Genomic DNA, 23372 nt, shown 5'->3' on the forward strand with positions numbered 1-23372 from the left:
TCACTTAAAATCAGAAACTATCTCAATTAATCCCACAATAGCAGAATCATAGTACATGGAATAACTGGCAATGAATAAAATGCAAGCTTAACAGGATTATTATTACCATTAAAAATAACAACAATAATAGTTACATCGGTAACCGGAAAGAAACATACCCATGTTTAACAAGTTGTCTCTGAATGGTGGGACTTTGGGTGCTTTTTATTGTGTTCTTTAGATTTTTCTGTATTTTCCATATTTTTGACAAAGAGCATGTATTACTTTTATAATCAGAAAAAAAGCCATTTAAAGAAACAAAGGGGGTGCCTGGGTGGCTCAGTGGGCTAAACATCTGCCTTCGGCTCAGGTCATGATCCCAGGGTCCTGGGATCGAGCCCTGCATCAGGCTCCTTGCTCAGTGAGGAGTCTGCTTCTCCCTCTGCGTCCCACCACCCCACTCATGCTCTTTCTATCCCTCTCCCTCTCTTGTGTGCATTCTCTCTCTCAAATAAATAAATAAATAAAATCTTAAAAAAAAGAAAGAGATGAGCCTATTCTTTGTCTCAATAATACTGATTATAGGAATCTATACTAAGAAAATAAACATTCTAATCAACAAAACCAATAACCCCCTAGCCAGACTCATTGAAAAAAGGGGGGAAAGGACTCAAATAAATAAAGTCACAAATGAGAGAGGAGAAGTAACAACCAACACCACAGAAATACAAACAACTGTAAGACAATATTGTGAAAACTATATGCCAGCAAATTGAACAACCTAGAAGAAATTGATAGATTCCCAGAAACATATAGCCTACCAAAACTGAAGCAGGAAGAAATAGAAAACATGAACAGACTATTACCAAGGAAATTGAATCAGTAATAAAAAAAACTCCCAATAAAAAAAAGCGCAGGACCAGATGGCTTCATAGGCGATTTTTACCAAACATTTAAAGAAGAGTTAATATCTATTCTTCTCGGGACACCTGGGTGGCTCAGTCTGTTAAGTGTCTGCCTTCGGCTCAGGTCATGATCCCAAGGTTCTGGGATTGAGCCCCACATTGGGCTCCTTGCTCAGGGGGGAGTCTGCTTCTCCCTCTGCCTGCTGCTCCCCCTGCTTGTGCTCACTTTCTCCTTCTCCGACAAATAACTAAATAAAATCTTTTTAAAAAAAGAAAAAGTATGTTTCTAAAAAAATATCTGTTCTTCTCAAACTATTCCAAAAAATTGAAGAGGAAGGAAAACTTCCAAAGTCATTCAATGAGGCCAGCAGTATCCTGATCCCATTATTTATTTATTTATTTATTTATTTATTTATTTATTTATTTATTTATTCTTAAAGATTTTATTTATTTATTTGACAGAGAGAGACAGCCAGCGAGAGAGGGAACACAAGCAGGAAGAGTGGGAGAGGAAGAAGCAGGCTCCCAGCGGAGCAGGGAGCCCGATGTGGGGCTCAACTCCAGGACCCTGGGATCATGACCTGAGCTGAAGGCAGACGCTTAACGACTGAGCCACCCAGGTGCCCCTATCCTGATTTCAAAACTAGATAAAGACACCACAAGGAAAGAGAACTATAGTCCAATATCCCTGGTGAACATAGATGAAAAATCCTCAACAAAATACTAGCAAACTGTATTAAAAAAATACATTAAAAGAATCATCCACTACAATCAAGTGGGGATTATTCCTGGGATGCAAGGGTGGATCAATATTCGCAAATCAATCAACATGATACATCACATCAACAGGAGACAGGACAAAAACCATATGATCATCTCAATAGACACAGAAAAAACATTTGACAAAGTACAACATCCATTCTTGATCAAAACCCACAACAAAGTAGGTTTAGAAGGAACATACCTCAACATAATAAAGACCATCTATGAAAAACCCACAGGGAACATCATACTCAATAGGGAGAACTGAGAGACAAGGATGTTCACTCTCCTCACTTCTATTCAACACAGTACTGGAAGTCCTAGCCACAGCAATCAGACAACAAAAAGAAATAAAATGCTTCCAAATTGGTAAGGAAGAAGTAAAATTTTCATTATTTGCAGAAGACATGATACTATATAGAGAAAACCCAAAAGACTCCACCAAAAAACTATTAGAACTGATAAATGAATGTAGTAAAGTCACAGGATACAAAATCAACGTTCAGAGACCCACTGGATTTCTACACACCAATTATGAAGAAGCAGAAGGAAAAATTAAGAAAATCCCATTTAAATTGCACAGTACCTAGGAATAAACTTAACCAAAGAAGTGAAAGACCTGTACTCTGAAAACTTTAAAACACTGATGAAAGAAACTGAATATGACACAAAGAAATGGAAAGACATTCTATGCTCATGAATTGGAAGAATAAATATTGTTAAAATGTCTATACTACCCAAAGCAATCTACACATTTAATGCAATCCCTATCAAAACAACAAGAGCATTTTCCACAGAACTAGAACAAATAATCCTAAAATGTGTATGGAACCACAAAAGACCCTGAATAGCCAAAGCAATCTTGAAAAAGAAAAACAAAATGGAGGTATCACAATTCCAGACTAGAGGGAAGAGGGTGGGGGATGGGTTAAGTAGGTGATGGGGATTAAGGAGTGCACTTGTCTTGATGAGAACCGGGTGATGTGTAAAATTGTTCAATCACTGTATTATACACCTGAAACTAATATAATACTGTATGTTAACTATACTGGAATTAAAATAAAAACTTAGGGGAGCCTGGGTGGCTCAGTAGGTTAAGCGTCTGCCTTTGGCTCAGGTCATGATCCCAGGATCCTAGGATCGAGCCCTGCGTCGGGCTCTCTACTCAGCAGGGAGCCTGCTTCTCCCTCTCCCACTCCCCCTGCTTGTGTTCCCTCTCTCTGTCAAATAAGTAAATAAAATATTTAAAAAATAAAAGTAAAAACATAATAAAAAAGAAAATACACGTTCTATGTACAAACACACTTTCATTGCAGGAGTATTTACAACAGTGTCAACCAGAAATAAAAATGTCCAACTGTAGGGGTGCCTGGGTGGCTCAGGCGGTTAAGTGACTGACTGTTGATTTTGGTTCAGGTCATGATCTCAGGGTCATGATCACAGATCAAGCCCTGTGTCAGGCTCCACACTGTTTGGTGCTGCTTAAGATTCTTTCTCTCCCTCTCCCCCTACCCCCACTGCATGCGCACTCTCTTTCTCAAAAAAAAAATGTCCAACTGTGGGGGTTCAGTTAAATAAATTAATGTGCATTCGTATGATGGAATACTGAACATCCTTTACAAGTGATACTTATGTAGAGTTTTTCATAATTTGTGAGATGCTCAGGATATTTTAAGAAAAGGATACCAACTTGTGTACACTGAACGATCTCGATTTCGCAAATATATGTGTATTAAAAAAACCTGGGAAGAAAATATGTCAAAATGTTCATTATGCTTATTCTCTGGGGGCTTGTATCACAGGTGATCTTTTTCCCTACCTCTTTTGTCTTTTCTGTTATTTCCATATTTCCTATAGTGACCAGGTATCATCAGGGGAAAAAAAATCTTGAAATAAGTCCTTACACATCCCCCCGCACTAACAAATCCTGCCCACACTTGAGGCCCTGTTACAGCTTAACTGCATCCCACTCTTGTCTGTATGGTGCTGAATTTTCCCACTGGAAAATCTGCCTGTAATGGAGGCGTACAGGTGCTTCTGAGGAGGATCCATATGGCTGGCAAAGCAACTCTTGCTTTTCTAGGAGGCTCTGCCTCCATGACCAAGTCTTGGTACTCAAGATCTGTAGCCCCTGTCTCAGCTCAGGCCTTTCAGGAGTCTCTAATCTTCAACCCCGCTTCCACCCTAGCTGCCAGAGGGATCTTTCTCACATGCAGCTTGCTGTCACTCTTCTGCTTAAATCTGTCAATAGCTTCCCTGCATCTGCAGGGGAAAAGACCCAGCCTGTTAGCCTGGCATTGAAAATCCTTGGAGATCAGGCTTCTGCTTACCTCTCCAACTTTCTCCACTTGTACCTCCCTAAACATGTCCTGTCTTGCTTCATCTGGCTAACTGCCACTCAGTCTTCTGGATTCAGCTTACCTCCTCTAGTAAACCTGCCCTGAGTTCCCAGGCTGGGTCGGGACCCTGTCTCAGTTACCACATTCCTCTGCGCTTCCCTCTGTCCCACTAGTCACACTGTGTATTCATCATGTACTGACAAATCTGCATCCCTCAGTAGATGAGGAACTCCCTAGGATGGGGCCAGGGTCCCCCCACCCTCTCCAGGGCTCCCCATCAGATGCTTTGCAGAAATTAGCTCCTTTCAATCACAACAACTCTGTGAGATAGGTGTGATTGTGCCCTGTTTGTCCAAAATGAGGAAACAGACTCAGAGAGAAGAGGTGGTGGCCTTAGGTTGTCCACCTGCGAAGTGGCTGAGCCGACATCGGACCTGGAACTGCTCAGCCATCTGTGCTTTCTCCTACACATTCTGTATCTCCCCCACCCCAGGGCAGGCGGCATATTGGGTGGTAGAGGTAGGAGGTAACCAGGGAAGGGTCAGGAAGAACACTCTGGTAAGCTGTGGGCATACACAATTAGGCCGGTGCAGGTCACAGGACTCAGACTGGAGGCTTTGCTATCAGGACCTCTGTCTGGAGAGGCCTTATGTGGAGTACAAACTGGTATTTCCAGGGGTCCAGTGTGTATAGGCTCTGTCTGGGATGTCAGTCTAGGATTTCATTTGGGGGTTTGGACTAGGGAGTGCAGTTTGGGGAACTTAGTGTAGGGGCTTGGTCTGGAAGCTCTGTTGGGGCTTTGGCAGCCTGGGTTTGGGGTTCAGTCTTGGGCTCAGGGTAGGCAGTTCAGGCCAGTAGCTCCACCCGGCCTGGTTTGAGGAGCCCATCTAGAGTCCAGGTTCCAGAGTTCAGTCTAGGAAGTAGAAAGTGGGGGGAATGAGTCTAGGGAACAAGAGATATGATTCAGTGGGGCTCAGACCTTAAGGCACTTTCTGGGGATTTTAGTCTGAGGGGTAAAAAATTGGGAGGTAAGCTTAAGTTCTTGGGCTGGGTAGCTTAGTGAACATTATTTTGGGCTGGCTCTCATTCACAGATTCTCATTCTGAGCGGCTCAGAAAACTAGACTGGAAAATTCTTTCTTGGGTGGGGCGGCAGGGGGGCTCATCTTTGGGCTTAGCATGGGGGTGGGGCACCTGGGTGGCATAGCGGTTAAGCGTCTGCCTTCGGCTCAGGGCGTGATCCCGATGTTATGGGATCGGGCCCCACATCAGGCTCCTCCGCTATGAGCCTGCTTCTTCCTCTCCCACTCCCCCTGCTTGTGTTCCCTCTCTCTCTGGCTGTCTCTATCTCTGTCGAATAAATAAAATAAAATCTTTAGCATGGGGAGCTCAGCTGGGAAAGCTCAAGCTCTGAGGTTCGTTCTGGGGACTCAGATAGGTTTGAGATTGGTACAAAATAGGAACCTAAATTAGGTACACTCAACCTAGGGGCTGGTTTTATGGGCATTCAGTATGGAGGGCATCAGTTTTTATAACTGCTAACATTTATTGGGCCTTTGCCATGTGCTACTGTGCTAATAGCTTTACCTGGATTATCTCATTTATCCTGAAAACAACTCTATGAGGGAGGTATCCTTATCATCCCCCTCCTACACATGAGAAAACTGAGACTGAGCAGCTTGCCCAGGGACAGAGAGTTGGTAAAAGGGACTCTACCTGGTGCCCAGTTTAGGAATATTACACTGTCAACTCACTTTGGGGGTTCAGTACAGGGAGCTCATTTGGGGAATTTCAGTTTGGAAATGTCATGCTAGGGATCCAGTGTGGAAATAAAATTGAAAGAACTCAGTCCTGAAGGCTCAATGTGGATATGTGATTCTGTAGAATCCATGGGCTCTGAGTGGAGAAATGAGCCAGGAGGCTTCTTCTGGGGATCCCAGTTAGAGGGTTATAGAATGTGGAGACTCAGTGTGGCAGTGAGGTGTCCTTCTTGGGTTTTAATATGGAGCCCAGTCTGGAGACCTTATTCTGCAGGACTCAGCCTGGGAATCTCAATCTGTGAATCCAAGGCTGGGATGTAGAAAACTGGGGTGGGGGGGCGTTGTTTGTGGGGAGTCAGTCTGGGAGTTAAGACTGGGAAGATTAGACTTGGAGGATCAGACTTAATTTGGGGGAAAATCTAGGGCATTAGCCCCAGGGCGCAGTGAAGGGGATGGAATACAGAGGTCTTCAGTCTGGGGGACTGGGGTTAGGGAGAACACAATCTGGAGTCTCTGTTTGGAGCTCAGACTGTGTAGCTTCATCTCAGGGCTCCCTGTGGGGTTCACACTGGGGAATGTAGAAATCAGTCTAAGGGCTCAGTGGTTTCAGTCTGCGGCATGGATCAGTCCCTGACAAAACAGTCAATCTTTTGGGCTCAGGATAGATGTCCCAATCTGAGGGACAGTAAATGGGGGATGAATCTAGGGTGCTAAGTTTGGCAATACCTATTTACAGAATGGTGGCCATGGAGATAAGACTGGGAAGTTCTTTTGGGGGACTCTCCCTATGGGACCTCAGGCTGAGGGCTCTAACTGGGAACCCGCTTTCAGAGCTCAGGGTGGGGAGAGCATTCTGGAGGCCCAGATCTTAGTTTGGGGAAACCAGTGTGTGTGGGGAGGGGTCCTTTAACTGGAACCTCCTACTGGATTCAGCCTGGGGACTCAGGTTGGATATGTCAGCCCGTGGAACTGCTCCCAGGGAATCAGTCTGGAAGGCTTTTTCTCGAGGTTTAGATTATGTAGCTCATCCTGGCACTTCAGTGGGGGCTCTCATTTGGGGAGAAGATTGAGGCACTTAGTCTGCAGATGTCTGTAGAGTTCAGCTGTCAGATGTTCTAGGGTTCTCGCTCTTTCTAGAGGTGCTGGCTTGGTAGCAAAGTGCCCCATGTGGTAGGGTGGGGGGGCTCAAATTGGGAAGTAGACACTGCAGCAGACACAACTGTCTGCTCCTGATTCTTGCGGCTTCCAGCACCCCATACTTTCCTAACTTTCCTCCTAATTGTAGAGCTGCTCCTTTTTAAGTCCTTTGCTGATTCCACCTCCCTCAGCTTTGTCCTTGGCCCCCATTTCTTCTCCATTTACATTCACTCTCTTGGTGATCAGGGCCAGCCGCACAGCTTTGAATACTATCTATGAGACAGTGACATCCAAATCTCTCTCCCTGGGATTCTAGACTCATCTAACTGCCTACCTGGCAGCTTACTTTGAACATGTCCAAAATCAACCTCCTAAGCTCATCTCAAGAACTATTACCACTAGCCAAAAATCTGCAAGTAATTCTTGACTCTTTCTCCCAAGCCTCACACCCACTCCATCCTGGTTCTTTCAGTGCTGCTTCCAAATATAATCCTGAATCCAATCATTTCTCTCTACTTCCACTGCTACTACCCTCGTCCAAGCCAACTTTTCCCTCTTAGATTATTGCAAAGGCTTCTTACTGCTCTCTCAGCTTCCCAAGTAATCCTGATCCAAATCTTCCCTTGGCTACCCACTGCACTCAGAATAAAATCCATCTCCTTATCCAGGACTTTAAAGTCTTGCTCCTCTCTCCAACCCTACTTCTACCATTCTACCCTCACTTAACATGCTCAGGTCACACTGGCTCTCTTGTTGGTCCAGAGATAAGCAAGCTGCCACTACCTCCTCCATAGGAACTCTGCACCTGCTTTTGCCTCTGGGGAATATGTTCCTCCCCTGTTGGTACGTGGCTCCCTTCTTCTTGTCATTCAGGTCTGACTCAAATATCTTCTATTCCGAGAGGCCACCCAACCTCAAGTAAGCCCCCCAGTCCCTGTAACATCACCCTCTTATTCTCTGAATTACACGCAGCACCCATCCAATGTTCTCCTGTGTATTTATTACTTCTCTTTATTATCTGCTGTCTGTCTTGTTCACTAACATATCCCCTGTGCCTACAACAATGCACAGAACTAAGGTGCTCTGTAAATAGCTGCTATAGAAATGAAGGAATGAATGGAAATAACACTCTGGGGAGAGAAAGTTGGGGAGACTCTGGGGAGGCACTCTTTGAGGTGTGACCCTGGGGGCAGGGAGTGGGTCTCATACTGGAGTAATCAGAATGAAATACTCTTCTAGTGGGTCAATGTGTGAGGACTCAGTCTGAGGAGGCAGTATCTCAGCCTAGAGATCCAATTCTTGGAGGTAGAAAATACGGGGCTCAGTTCTGAAGACATAATTCTGGCAGGGCTCTGACCGGACTTGGGAGGTTCTTCATGAGGTTCATTCTAGGTAGCAACTGGTGACACAGAGTGCAGCTCTAAATGTGGATGATGGAGAGTCAGGGGCTCAATAAGACAACTCTCTTTGTGGGGAGCTCAGCTGTGGAGATTCAGTAAAGAGGGCTTGGCCTGAGGGGGCAGTCTGGGCTCTTGGCCTGGGGGTTCGGGCTCAGTTTCATTTTGGACTTGGGACTTCATTTGAGGATGAGTCTAGGGATGAGCTAGGGGTCTTGGCTAGAAAACAGATGGCTCCCTCTAGGGGATCATTCTGGGTATACTCTTCCAACTGTGGGGTTCCAGTTGGGGACTTCAGGCTGGGGGATTCCTGAGGGCTCTGTCTGGGTACTCAGGTAGAGACTCAACCTGGAGGTTCATCCTGGGGTCTTACTCCAGAGCCTCAATGTGGACCTTTCAGTTTGGAGATCCTATTCTGGGACCTCATTATGTTGCAACGGAAGGCTGACTCGGTGAGTTAAGTCTTGGGGGATGGGGTGGGGCAGGGCCCGGATGTGTGCACTCACTTTGGGCGTCCTTGCTGTCCGGGGAGCCGTGGGGCAGCTTTAACAGATAGTCCTTGAGAAGCAGCTCATAGCGGGGAATGCGCTGCACGGGCTCCAGCATGTGGTGCTGCAATGTCAGGTTGCCACAGGCTTCCTCCTTCTGTGACAGGCAGAAGCAGAGGGGCTCAGGTCTGGTCACAGACCCCTCACTGGGTCCCTGCAGACCTCTCCTCCCCAGTCTGTCCCATCCAGCTTTGCTGCTTACCTGCACCTCATGGATGATTACTTTAAACTGGGTGGAGCGCTCTGTCCAGGTGTTGACCAGCTCCACAGCCCGGTCAAAGTTCTTCACATACTCGCCATACATCTTGAGGAAGGGTGCCAGCTTCTGCAGGATGTCTCCGATGCGTGGGTAGCGGTCCCTGGGGTGGAAGCAGGGGCTGGCACGGTCCTGCTGATCCTTGTCCCCCAGAATTCTCCCAGGGTTCTTTCTAGGTCTCTAGTCCCAGGGAAGCTACTCTCATCGCATTCCTGGAAATCTGCTTCTCAGTCAGTTCTTCTCCTCTGGAATTGCCGCTTATGTTATAGGCCAGTTAGGCCAAGAGGTTCAGCTTGACCTGAAACCATGGCCCGGGCTACCACCTGCCCCAACTGTGCCCTTCTCAAGTACCAGGAATAACATGTCCTGAAGTACCTGCCCTGACCTCACTGCAGGGGCCACTTCATACACTTCTTACTGATTCTGTGCCCAGCCTTATTCTGGGTGGTTTCGAAGACACAAATGAGTCAGCGTCACTGTCTGATAGGGGACACAAAGTGAACAAGCCTGCTCATACTCCTCAGGAGTCACAGTTCGCTGAGGGACACACAGGACAGACCTGGTCTTAGCCCTCACTGGTGATGGTCTGCTGGGGGACACACAAGAACCAAGCCAGCCTATCCCTCAGGGGTGACAGTCAATTGGGAAGATGTAGGAACTGGCTTCATGACAGCCCTCACATGACAAGTCTAGTGAGGGAGACATACTTTATCCTGTGGGTGTGGGGAGCATGGAGATGATTTTAAGCAGGAAGTAACATGGTCTGGTAGTTCAGAAAGACAATTATCGCAGGTGGTATAGACTCTAAAGGATGGATTGGAGGAGGAGAGCCTGGCAGCTGGGAGATTGCCTGTAAACCCTGCCCTTCTACCTCAGGACTCAGCTCAGGAATCAGCTCCTCCTTGAATCCTTCTCTAACCCCAGACTAGGTTTGGTCCATTTGTCTGGATTCCTACAGCCTCCCATTCTCAGTGCTATCATAGGTCTGATAAAAAAAAAAAAAAACACAGCTCACATTGAGCACTTATTATTTACGGGATACTGTTCTAAGCTCTCGACATGTGTCAACTCATTTAAATCCTTCAAACAACCCTCCAAGGTAGGCTATTATTATTACCCTCATCACATAGAGGAAGAAGCTGAACCACAGTAATTGAAAAAACTTGCTTAATATCACAAAGCTAGCAAATGGCAGAGCTGAAATTTGAACCCAACTAATTTGGCTCCTTACCTCATACTCTTAAGGGCTGTGCTATTCTATTGTAATTTTCTGAGTCCTGGTCTGTGTTTCATATTAGACTGGGAGGGCAGAGAGGGTGGAGCTTCGGTCTGATTCTCTTTGTGAAAGGCAGTAAGAGGAGAGGACGGGCAGAACGAACTCTAGTGCCCACTTGTGCCCTGGGCTTGGCAGGCACGTGGACAGGAGGGCAGGCAGCCTAGATCTGGGGTCCCTCACCATTCCTCCATGCGCTTCTCTAGCTCAGGCAGCAGGAACTGCTGGTGGAAGCAATAGATGGAGCAGATGTTAGAGAAGATGCCATGGACAACGTCAGCAGGGAAGGAACTGCGGTTCCGAGCTTCTTCCAGTAGCCGGGCACAGAACACCTGTGGGGCAGGGCAGGCATGTTCAGCCTAGCTGGGCCTGGGGCTTGGCTGGGGAAGGGGCAGCTTGTAGGTGAGGGCAGTGTTTGTGGGCAGCTCTGTGGAGCTTTGGGATCAGCACTGGTCTTGAGACTGAGGAGAGAGGGAATGGAGTTAGGCTTCTATGTGGGGTTGGATTTGGGGTTATCGAGGTTAGGACCTGGAGGTAGGCATTGGAACAATGTAAAGTCAGGAGCAGGGTCAAGGTCAGAATTAGATTCAGGGTCAGATCCATTCATTTAACACATATTTTTGAATGCCTACTATGTGCCAGGCACTGTTGTAATGGCTGAGATAACACAGTGAACAAAGCAAGCAAAAATTCCTACCCTTATGGATTCAAGCGGATTTGGGGTCAGGAATAGGGCCAGGATTAGAATGAGGATCAGGGTCTGGTTTACAGCTGGGGTCAATTCAGGATCTAGGTGAGAGCTGCAGTCAGGGCTGATGTACCCATCCAAAGTTGGGAAAATGAGGGTTGGTAGAAAGATCAAGCTTGGGGTCATAATCAGAATTGACTTCAGAGACAGGATGGGGGTCAAGGTCAGAAAGGGGTCTTACCAACTCTAGATTGGTAATAGTAGGCTTGGGCTCAGGCCCTATTACTTCCTCCTTGGCACCCACCTACCAAGTCCTGGGACCCTGGGACCCTGGGACCCCGAGGGATCATTCACCTGATCCAAGAGATGGAGCCTGGAAACGTAGGCCTTCTCGGTTTGCAGGAGCTCATTGGCAATGTGGAACACCTTCTGCTGCACAGTCAACTGGAAAGGAGAAGAGGCAACCACTCATCCATCACCCTGTACCCTAATCTTCACCCAAGTCCTCAGAATTCTCAGAACAGCTCAAATGCTACTCTGAGCCCAGTGCCACCCTGGGATAACCCTATTCCCCCATCTCTGGACCTATAAGCCTCCCAGCTTCAATCTCTGACTCCCCAGAGTATCATAAAGGCCACTCTGCAATTCCGATGATACGTACCCTCTCACTTGGCCACTCATGCACCCAGGCGTGTGCTCTCTCTATTCATTTAGCATAGCACAGTGGTTAACTGTGTGGGCCAGGAAGTCAGACTTCCTGGGTTCAAATCCTAGCTCTGCCATTCATTAGCTTGCACAAGTTGTGTAACTGCTCTGTATTTAAGTCTCCTCATCTACACATATTGATAGTAATAGGACCCAAGTCCATTTGTAATTGAGATAATTAAATGATTTACTATAAGTAAAACATAGCAGACTACAGATTCAGTCGTCTATAAAGGTTATTTATTCACCCACTCAGTTCACTGTCAGCAAAGGCTTGCCGAGTACCTGGGGTGTAAAGAAAACACAAAAGTACAAAAATGTATACAACTCATCGCCTGTTGGCCCAGTTTCCACATCACTGGACACATATTTGCTGAGTCCCTGGCCTCAGCCCCCACATTTGAACTGGGTTCTGGTGAAGAAGGTGTTCTGGCTGCAACCTAACTTAAGTGCAAGGATGCCTTTGAAAGCAGACTTAGGCTGCTGGGGCACAGAAAGGGTTTCCTGCGGCCAAGAGCCTTCAGGGCCACAGCTGCAGGTCCTTTGGGCAAGAGGAGCTCTAGCTCTTGTGCCCCTCTGGCAGCCAACTGCTGGGAAGTCTCTCTGGATGTGAGAGACTTTCCATTTTATAAATAAGGAAACCGAGGCTTGTGGTAGGGGAGTGGAGACTTGCCCACTGTCATATAGCTACTGAGTCTTGGGATTTTCCAGCTGGAGTAGGACTTTAAGGATCCCCAAGCAGGATGCACATCTTTAAGATGGAAAAACTGAGGTCCAGCCAGTGGTTCTCTGATGAGGGTAGAACAATTTTCCCAGTGGGCATTTGGAACTGCGCATAGTCATTTTGGTAGTTACAGTGAAGGTGGGGTGGGCGAGGTACGGGTTTGCTACCGACATTGAGTACCAGGGGACCAGGAAAGCCAAACATCCAAAGTGGAAACAATGCCCTGTTTTGAGAAATAATGAGCTGGGGAAGAACCAAGTGTAAAAGCCAGGCTCCTGGTTTTTCCACATGGTCCTGTCTCTCGGTGAATATGGGTCAGTACCTCCACAGACTCCTGTCTCTCTATCGGGGGCACTGGGATTTCTCTGTCCTTCTCATCTTCCTCCTCATCGTCCTCCTCCTCCAGGTCGCTGTCAACTTCCTGGGAGCCGGGCCGGTGGGGGTCAGCCAAAGCAACAGGGACACTGGCCAGGGCAGGGGGCCCAGGGCACAGGCTGTGGCTGGGGGGCCCGTCATCACTGACGAAGCAGGTCTCCTCACTGTTGGATGGCGAGCTGATGCTGTCAATGCCGCTGTCCCGGTTGGGCACCTTCTCACCATCCCGGGGCCCAGGGGCCAACAGGAACAGGCAGCGGGAGGCTTCACCCTCGGGAAGCTGGGGCACTGGTGGCTGCGGGAGTGGCTGTGGCAACACGGCTGGCTCTGTGGGACCTGGGCTGGGGCCAGGGGCTGGCCTGTCCGAGGCGATAATCACAGGCTCTCTGAGGTGGGTGGTGGACACACATGGAGGCAGGATATGAGCTTGACTGAGAGTCCCATCTTATAGCTGTCCTTCCTGCCCCAGGCCCACCCTCACCTCCACAGGGTCCCCCAGGGACCAGACTCACCTTTCAAATTTTTCAATCAGTGAGGATACTGCTGCAGAACTGGGGCTGGCCTCTGCCCTGGGGGCCAGGCCCTTGGCCACTCGGGGGTCTGCAGGCAGCGGGCGTGATGGTGGAGGAGGAATGGGCTCAGGTGGGGGGGGTATCCGGGGCATCTGCAGGTAGCTGGGCTTTGGGGGGACTGGAGAGATGGACAGGGAAGAGAGGAGAGATCCCAGTGAGCTGAGTTTGGAGGTGGCTCTCATGGTCAGGCCACAAGGCCCTCCACAAACCCCCAGTCTGCACCCTTGCCCAAGGCAGGTACAGAACAAGCCTGAGGCAAAATCCCAGTATGTATGCGTCAGCCCTGGGCCACAACCCTCTGCTGCTGCTAGACCACAGTGCTTCCTATCCTTCTAACAAGACTTCTCCTCTGCCACTGGTCAAACTTTCCCCTCCGTTATCCCCTCTCCTGGGCCATTTCTCCACCCCTTGCTGGAACCACTTACCTTGTGGCTTTGGGCCTGGTGTCCGCTTCAGTGGCGAAGGACGCTGGCTGGGGGTTTCAGTGGGGGGGCCTGGGTCTGAGCGAAGCCGCTGGGGACCTTCTGGATGAGGTTCAAGGCTCTGGCCAGGGTCAAGGGACAAACTTTTAACCAGGATCCGGTTTCCTTGGTGCAGCCCTGCAGAAAAGGAGAACTGGGGTGTGAAGCAATTGATGTTACCCCAAAGGAGCCTGGGGAGTTGTATGTCTTAGCAGGTATTGGAGTACTGGGTTTCCCTGAGCCCCTTTCAGGGGCACACTGCTTTTCTGGGAAGCCCCTACCACAGCCCTCAGATGGGGAGCCAGGCCCAGGGCTGTGGCTGGCTGTTTTCATCAATAGACAAGGGTTCTTTGTGATCTGTACCTTGATTCCTTGTATCTCAGCAGGTATTATTATTAGGGCATTTAACCAGGCTAGGGGTGGGTGCGAGCACCCTACAGTTTGTGTATGTGTTTGCAGCCCTTGTTTATATAGCCATGCTGAGCCTAAGCCATTCTTCACCCTTTTTCTTAAGGCCCTGAAGATACCTGGCCTTCCTTGTCTACAATTTCATACAGCTGAGTGTGCTCAAAAATGACAAATTGTATTTCATAAGCAAAAGTTTTGCTCCTTAAAATCCCAGCCTCTCACTAATCTGTACTACCCTCCTCTACTTCCACACTCACATACAACCGCACACACCCAGCACCCAGAGTTCAGGTCACAAGAATGGCTTTAAAGCGGCAGGCAACAAATGCAGAAAATGGGAGGCCCTTTTGCACTGTCCATCTTCCCTCACTGTAGACTCCTTAAGTCCACCTCTGTCTTTGGTCCTAGGGGAGATGATGGTTGCCTTTGGGAGAGAAGATTCCATCTGGAAGACAATGAGGGACCCTCCAGGATGACAATGTCTCAAAGGGAAGGAGGGTGGGGCTCAGGTGGGCCTGGCTGGGCAGGGAGCTGTGGAGGGTCTCATCTGACCGAGAAGTTAGTGTGGGGTGGGGGTGGGGGACGGAGGAGAGAGGGTGAACTCTGGAGGCAGGCTGAGGAGCTAGGTGGCCATCCTGTGGGCAGAAGGAAGTCATGAAAGGCCACAGCTGTAGGGAAGGATGCAGGCAAACAGGTGTGAGGACAAGAGAGTGAGTGTCAGCCAAGTGCTCTCAGAGCTCCCACCCACACGTGGTGTTGGTTTTGCTGGGCCACAGCCACATAGCCTCTCACAGCCACAGTATCTGTTACCCTGTGTTACAGAGTCTCGTACTGACCAGTCACAAAAGGGCCCACTCAGTTACAGAGCCACATGGTGTTATTTAGACTGTTTTATACAACTGCAGGGCCACACAAATTCAAATATCCAATCACATGCCATCACGCTCCTGAAAGCTGGTCACACAGTCACCAAGACCCACAGTCACAAACTCACATATTATCACACAGCCCCGCAATATTACATACACAAGCAAACATAGTCACGCACAGTCACAAAGACAGTCACACAGTGGCAAGCCTATCATTTTATGCAGTTTCATACAATAATTTCCCAACGACTTACCATCATATATGCTCCTCAAATATGGCTACACTGAGTCACAGAGACATACAGTGTCATTTATACTGTGTCTCACAATCACAGGGCCACAGCCTGTCACACATACCATAATATGGTGTTACAGGTTCCCACACCTGTACGTGGTTCACACAGTCAGGAGGACTATAGCCACACAGGGTCATTATACCATGTTAGATACAACCTCACACAATGGGATGACATCATGAAGTCACACACCATCATGTAACCAGAAACACACACAATCACAGACATGTGGCCTACTTTACTCTCATGTCATACTCATGAAACAAACATGTCCAAGGTGTCCTTAGGTCTTAGGGGCTCAGGCACACATTCACACCTGACATTCACCTACTGGTCTAAGTGGTCATGGTGTCACAGGTGGCCTCTGTTGCAAAAACATACAGCTACAATACGCAGAGACACCCTAGGGGGTCACACGGGCAAAAAAAAGTCACAGGGAATTTTAGGTCTCCCAGTCCTAGAGGGAAGGAATAGCCCAACCCACAGTGTTTCAGCAGCTTTCCTGGGTCCCTGGCCCCACTCTGGCCCCAGTCCAGCCAGGCAGGCCCCAGGGAACTCGGGCCATGGTCCTCTCCCAGCCCTGAAGGAACATGGTGCCCCAGGCCCCAGGCCAAGCCCCACTCCTCCATCCTGTGCCTTGCCCTGGGTGCAGTTTCCTCACTTCCTTTCCCACCTGAGCAGGCAGGGCCCTGACCGGAAGCGAGGACGTGCTCCTCTCAGTTCCGCTTACCCTGCCCTGCTCAGCACATCCTGGCCTGGTCCTGCCCTGCCTTCCCCCTGGGTGTGGGGTTGAAGAGGATGAATCACTTGGAGGGTGGCACGTGAGGAGACGCAGTTTGAGAGACACATGGCCAGGGAAAGTGAGAGACAGAGTAGTTGACAGTGCCAGAGATCCAGCAGGCAAAGCCAGGCACCCGACTGTGCAGAGACACCCCCCCTCTGAGATACACACATAGGTGCCAGGGTCTCAGGTGCCCCCTGCCTGCCTCCTCAGGGCTCCACCTCGCCCTGTCTCCACACCTCAAAGCAGGCAGGCCTTCCTGGGTGAGTCCTCCCTACCCAGTCTGTACAGAACAGTTGGGGGGCCCCTGGCTGGGCTTCTCTCTCTTCACTCCACTGCTTTCTGGGAAGAGGGTGACCATACTATTCTTTGTGGCCCTGCTCTGGCCTACCCTCTACTCCCTTTCACCCACCTCATCTGGGAGCCCACCAGTGGGCCTGCTCTCCTTTCTCTCTGCCTCCTTGCGGGCAGCCCTGCAGAATGGAAGGATAGATAAAATTCAAATATTCTGGGACACTCTGGATTCCCAGGAGAGAGGGGCAGGGAATGTGAGCTCAGTAGCTAATGAGGAGATGAAGGCAGAGAGTGGGGCAGTGACTTGCCAGAGGTCACACAGCAAGTCAATGGCAGAGCTTCAACAGATTGGTCCTGCACTGGACTTCTTTCTTAATCCTGCTCTTCAAGGGGAAGCTGGAGGGGCAGGGTTGTACCCCAGTGCTTCAGAAAGTTGTGAGCTGCAGTGCGCCTAGTGAATACAATACCTCGATGCCCACCTACAGGGAGATGACATCAGGGTTCCAGTTCAGGAGCCTAGGCCGGGCCAAGAACCGGCTAAGGCTCCACGGAAGGAAGAAGGTGCAAGATCCCTCCCTCTCCTGTTTTGGTGCTCCTGACATGCCTGTCCCTCCGCCTGCATTTCCTTGTCTCCTCCTATGCCTTCCGTCAGTGGCTCCCTTGTCCCTAGGCCTTGCTCCCTCCATGTGGGTAGATGGACCTTCAGCTCAGGTCATGACACTTACCTCCACAAGAGCCTTCTGTGACTTCCCATTGCCCATGGGGAAGATAGGAACTTCGCAGTGAGGCCTCCATGGCACCCCACGATCCTGTTGAACTCTCTGGTTTCCCTAGGCTAACTCAGTTCCCCCAGATACTTCTGAGCCCTGCTCTGAGCCCAGTAGACTCACTGCTAGAAGATGTGAAAATCCCATCTCTGCCCCTAGGGAGCTCCCAAGGGAGGCCTTCTCCCTTCCTGGATACCACAGCCTTTCCCACTGCCCCATCCCATCCCCTCCTGGCTGGGTCCTGCATTGGTTTTCTCCAGCCCATTTTTTACAGGTGACAATCCATGACATTATCTCTCATGCACACACACCTACACACCTGATGGAATCTTCCAGCAGCACTGCCCCCTCCACTACTGGGTTTACCAGAGTTCCCAGGGCCCATAAGAGCAGAGGCCACAAAGGGCCTCACCCCACATACAGAAAGTCACACCACCGAACCTTACGATACTTTGTGAAAATGTACCCAGCCACACACTGACAATGCACAGCCCTCAAAGACCCAGCGAGAGCCACAGAGTTGTTCACATTTCCATATGCAACGTGCTCGGCACATCAGGCTTGCACACAACCATTGCTGCCATTCTGGCATCTCTTGTCACTGACCAGAAGCACACCCTGGGCACTCCAGGAGTGCCTGGGCACTGCCCCAGCTCTTCTGTGGGGGTGGGGGTGGGGGTGTGCAGTCCCAGCAAACATTCAGCAGGCAAAAGGTAATCATGATCTTAACCCTCAGGGAGCTCCCAATCTCAAAGACAAGAGACTCTCATTCAGGAAAAGCTAAGTGAGGCTCAGGAAGTGCAAGGGGGGGTCAGCCTGTTGGGAGTGGGGAAACAGAGGGGAGGGAGAGGCCAAGGACAGGGTGACCAGATAAAGTACAGAATGCCCAGCTAAATTTGAATTTCAGATCAACAATGAATGATTTCTTAGAATAAGCATGTGTCATGCATACTTACACTAAGAATTTATTATGCCATACTAAAACATTGTTTGTCAAATATCTGAAATTCAAATCTACCTGTACTTTATTTGAGCAAGTTTTAGCAACCTCAGTCAAGGAGGACTTAGAGTGTGGGGCGCCTGGGTGGCTCGGTCGTTAACCGTCTGCCTTCAGCTCAGGGCATGATCCCAGAGTCCTGGGATCGAGCCCCACATCGGGCTCCCTGCTCTGGTGGGAGCCTGTTTCTTCCTCTCCCACTCCCCCTGCTTGTGTTCCCTCTCTTGCTGGCTCTCTCTCTCTCTGTCAAATAAATAAATAAAATCTAAAAAAAAAAAAAAAAGGAGGGCTTGGAGTGAATGAGGCAGAGCTGGGCTTCTGAGGAGGCACCTGGCAACCAGGGCCCCCTAGTCTCTTGACCGTTTAAGCCTCCACAAACCTGTGGGCTCTATCCAATTTCCCTGCAATGGGCCCCTGAGTGCTCATGACAGTGACAGTATTTCAGGAATAACCTTGAATTTGGTCTTATTTATTAAAAAAACAAGGACAATCATTTAGAACCTGTGGTATATGACTCTACCAAAGAGGGGTGGCATGACTGCATTCACTGACTAGACTGTGTGTGTTGAGGTGTTGTGGCACCTTCATTAGAAAGAGCTGGTTCAGGGGGCGCCTGGGTGGTTCAGTTGGCTGGGCGTCTGACTCTTGATTTTGGCTCCGGTCATGACATGTGAGATCAAGCCCTGTGACAGGCTCTGCACTGGGCGTGGAGCCTGCTTGAGGTTCTCTCTCCCTCTCCTTCTGCCCCTCTCCTGCTCTCTCCCTTTCTTTAAAAAAAAAAAAAGGAAGACCTGGTTCAGGAGTCATAGAGACCCTAGTTAAATCCCAACACCCCCACTTACTAGTTGTGTGACCCTGGGCAAGCCTCTCTAACTGAACCTCAGTTTCCTTCTCTGGAAAATTGGATAGTAATCACAGCCCCCTGATTTTGGGGAGTCTGTGAAACACAGAAGGGAAAGAGTGTAGTGCCCCCCACCCACACAGCAATGTGAATGAAACTTGAAAGCCAACAGAACCCCACATCTGCAAAGACACGGAACTATGCACACAGATACATAAACCCACAGGCCGTAGGCTGCAACCCAACACAGAGCTATTGACACACCAAGAAACATGAGCAAACTCAGCCCGAGATGGACACAGAATCCAGCCCCACCCTCCTCGACAGCTCCTCCGATCAGGGCAGGATTCCTACTAGAAGTGCAAAGAAAAGACCATGGTACCCCATCCCGTAATTCAAACTCAATTGAAGATACAAATCATACAAAACTGTAAAATAAGCGTTCAGAAGTGTAAGAGAGTTTTGAATTTTTCCACGACAACTTATTTTATTGAAATAACAAAATCATTCCAAAAATTGTCTCTGGTTGCTGCATGCCCCTACTTGGCAGGTGCCCTGAGCACATGCTTTGGGGCTCCTGGCAGAGCAGGTCTGTCCTCTAGCTGTTGGAAGATAATGACCCTGCCTCTCCCTCACCTCTTTCTGGTAATTTCAGCTCCCAGCATGCCCCTTCCCTGGCCAGCAACACCCCCTCTCCCATCCTAGTTGTAGCCTTGGCTTAATCTCAAGTTAGCTAATAGGGCCTCAGACTGGACCTCAGCCATTAACTCCATGGTGACCTGGGGAGTTGCTTCACAGTTCTGGACCCCAATTTCCCCATCTGCAAAATGGGGGAGAATATGTGTGTGCTCCTCATTTTGAGGACCTGGTGAGATGCTAGAGTGGGCAGAAGCTGGCCCCAGCACTCAGGCCTCCTGACCCCCCACTGCGTGCTTCTCCCTGCAGCCCTCAGATCTCTGTCTCTCCAGGCTAAGAGGTAGGCCCCAGGGACAGCTGGAATTCCTGGGGGTGGGATGGGGTGGAGAGAGGGAACAGAGGGAGTAGAGAAGAAAGAACAACAGCAAATAAGAAAATGCCTTTTGGAAAGCCAGCTCTGCTGGGCAAAGGGGAAAAGAGGAGTCCCTCGGTTTGAGAAGAAAGCAGGGGATAAAGGCATAGCTGCCCCACTTCTCCCACCTTCCACTTGAATGTGAGGTCCAGCCCTGCTGCCCTACACCTTTGCGGCCAGACTGACCCAGGCCTTGCTTGACCTGACAGATGCTCTCTCTGAAAGTTAAAACACAAGCTCTGTCAAGTGTGAGATGTGCAGGGGGAGCTGTCTATAGGAACCCTGTGGGTAGATCTGAAAGTTCTTTCCCTGAAGTGGACTGGTCTTCTGAACATAAGGATTCTGCAGAAAAACAGAGGCACCTTCTGCAGAGCGAAGGCACTTTTGGAAAGTGGGAGCCACTTCCAAGAGTTTCCTAGAGTGTTTCTTCCTGCAAAATAGAGAAACTTTCAACAAAATGGAGGTTTCTTTGATAAAAAGAATGCCCCTTCTGTAAAGGGAAGAAATTTCTACAAAGCAGAGGAGACTTCTTCAAAATGGAGGGACATTTTGTAAAGCGAGGAGAGTTCTATAAAGACCTTTTTGTAAAACGGATGACCTGTCTGTAAATGAAGGACTCTCTCCCAAACAGAAGATTCTTCTGTAAAATGGAGGAAGTCTCTCGTAGAGTGAGGCCCCTTCTGTAAAGTGAAGGATGTTTCTGTAAAGTGTGTACACTCATGTAGAGTGAGGACCTTTCTGTAAAATGGAACAGTATAAGGCATTAGGGAATAGTAAGGACTGAGGTAAACCAGAGACCCCATGCCTCACCTGAAGTAGGGACAGTAGCTCCTCCCTTCTATCTAATTATCACTTCGCAGGAACAGGGCCCTGTGTTTTCAGATCTTCCGATATTTTAAGAGAATCAGAAATCTGGACTTTTATGTGAAATCCCCTAATTTTGAAAACAGTGAGTAGGCCAAACAATATTTATGAGTCAAATTCAACTTGTAGGCCACCACTTTGTGGTATCTGAATTAGATGGTCCTTAAGGTCCCCTCCACCTCTGCCATTTATCTCCTGCCCTATCTGACATGCTCTGGCCTTTGGGCGGCAGCCTTGGAGGTCCCTTCTTCCACCCTCTGCTAGGGCCCAATCTTCTCCGGGCCTGAGCAGGCTCATGCAGTACTTGTCAGCAGTCCCCTGAACTGGAATCTGCCTTTTGTTCTGCCTGGCCCAGTTTACATTTTGCCCTGTGAAAGATGCCTGGAGAAGAGAGCAGGGGATTTCAAGAACCTTCAGAACTCTCTGGAACTCAAGATGTTCACTTTTTTAGTGGAGGATATAAAGTATGGGGGTTTAACTATTTGTTAAGCACCTACTCTGGGTCAGGCTTTGTGTTGATGCTTTCCTGTATGGCATCCTCCTAACAACCCTCTGTACTATTAGCTCCATTTTACAGGCAAGAAAAGCAAGACCCAGAGAAACAAAATAACTTGTCTGAGGATACACAGAGCTGGGACAGGATCCCAAGCATGTCTGTGTCCAGAGTCACAGAGCACATCCTCAGCCAATGTTTGCTGAGTTGGGAAAGAAATCACATTTGGAGGGGGGAGTATGGATGACTTTCTAAAGGAGGTGGTTTTCAGCCATCCAGGATGGGGTGTGGTTTTGTTGTTGTTGTTTTGGTTAGGTTTTGTTCTGTTTTTGATTTTAGGTGGACTGGACGTGGTCCTGGCAAAGGTGTGAGTATCATGTGGGAAGGTGAAGAGTGTGTTTGAGGGCACAATGAACAGAGTCCTAGGTTTGTAAAAAAACGTTCCAGGAAAGGAGGAAGGGGGCAGGAAGGGCCAAAAGACAGGCAGGCACCCCTGCCCACACACACACACCAACCACAACCACAACCAAGACACAGAACTCATAGGGGGCATACAGAGACAGACACTGGCAAAGAAACACACACACACACACACACAAACACACACACACATACACGGATGCACAAGATCTACATACAGAAACCCACATGCAGAAACATCTAGAAACTCCCAGGGGCTTAGACAGAACCAAGGTGACACACAAGCTGGCAAACAGGAACATACAACAAATACAGACCCAAAGACACACATAGACACACACAGATATATACAGACACACAGTCAAACATACCGATAGACATACAGAAATAAGAACATTAAGATACACATAAAACAGACCCTTGGGGACAAAGACAGCCAGGAAGCCAGGCACATGTGCACACATGCACATGTGTGCACACATACACACACACACACACACACCACAGCAACATGGGAGCACAGGCAGCCCATCCCTCTTCCAGTTGCTGGATTGCTGTAAGGGCCTGGCCACCTCCTCCTTGTGCCTCTGGACCTCAGGCCAGAGAAGGATGGGGGCGGTTGCTCCACCCCCAGGAGGGGCTGGGGACTTCAGAGGACAGGAAGGGAAGGGAGTGGAGCTGCAGCTGGGAGCACTGGGGGCAGTAATTACCCAGTGCTGGGGCTGCCACGCTGGCTGGGATTTCCCTTCCTGTGAGGACAAAGCCACTGTGGGATGGCCCCGCTGACCCCTGCTGTGTGTGACCCCAGGGGCCCCAAGATCCACCCATCTCCCTTCCCCTCTCACCAGAAGCCTGGTCAAATTTGAGAGTTAGTAAGACAGAGAGATCATGAGGGGAAAAGGCAGAGAGAGAGAGAGAGAGAGAGAGAGAGAGAGAGAGAGAGAGACTGGAACCAAGACAAGGAGGGAGAAGACCGGAAGGAAGACTACGGAGAGCCTGGAGAGCTCGATGGCTAGAGAGGGAAACGGTCAAAGGGGGGCAAGTCAGAAGTGAGACAGGGACAGTGAGGGATGCAGGCTTAGAGAGGCAAACGGACAGAAATAAAAAGGGCAGAGCAGGGCCATGTGCTGAACATGGCTACAGGCTGACATGCTGAGTGCTGTGGGGTTTTCTTTACCTGTGGCAAATTCTTAAGACAACACTAAGAGGTGGGCATGATAACCCCATTTTACAGATGTTAAAACTGAGGCTCGGGGAGGTGCCGAGACTTGCCCAAGGTCACAGGAAGCTAGAAAGTGGCAGAGCTGGGTCTGGGGTAGGGGGGCCTCTCACCACTGCCTGACCCTGCCAGAGACTTAGGACCCAAACAGAGATACCTGAAGGAATTCTCCAGAGAACAAGAAGCGGTCAGTGA

The 23372-nt window shown here is 49.1% G+C and overlaps 1 protein-coding gene across 3 annotated transcripts in view; it reads right to left on the reverse strand.

The window, feature by feature from the left end:
- The window catches only part of FGD1 (FYVE, RhoGEF and PH domain containing 1), a 41488-nt gene that overhangs the window by 9226 nt on the left and 8890 nt on the right, over nt 1–23372 (reverse strand). For 2 of the 3 annotated variants that reach the window (XM_034649002.1, XM_034649001.1), the window contains exons 2-8: nt 13845–14018; nt 13360–13537; nt 12795–13233; nt 11398–11487; nt 10539–10687; nt 9029–9185; nt 8785–8923 (exon numbers count right to left, since the gene is read on the reverse strand). In XM_034649002.1, coding sequence (XP_034504893.1) covers nt 8785–8923; nt 9029–9185; nt 10539–10687; nt 11398–11487; nt 12795–13233; nt 13360–13537; nt 13845–14018 — 1326 coding nt within the window. Of the gene's footprint in view, nt 1–8784; nt 8924–9028; nt 9186–10538; nt 10688–11397; nt 11488–12794; nt 13234–13359; nt 13538–13844; nt 14035–23372 lie in introns of all 3 variants that reach the window. The other variant, XM_034649003.1, reaches the window with a different exon arrangement.

This window comes from Ailuropoda melanoleuca, chromosome X (assembly GCF_002007445.2).
Source record: "Ailuropoda melanoleuca isolate Jingjing chromosome X, ASM200744v2, whole genome shotgun sequence".
Classification (NCBI taxonomy): Eukaryota; Metazoa; Chordata; class Mammalia; order Carnivora; family Ursidae; genus Ailuropoda; species Ailuropoda melanoleuca.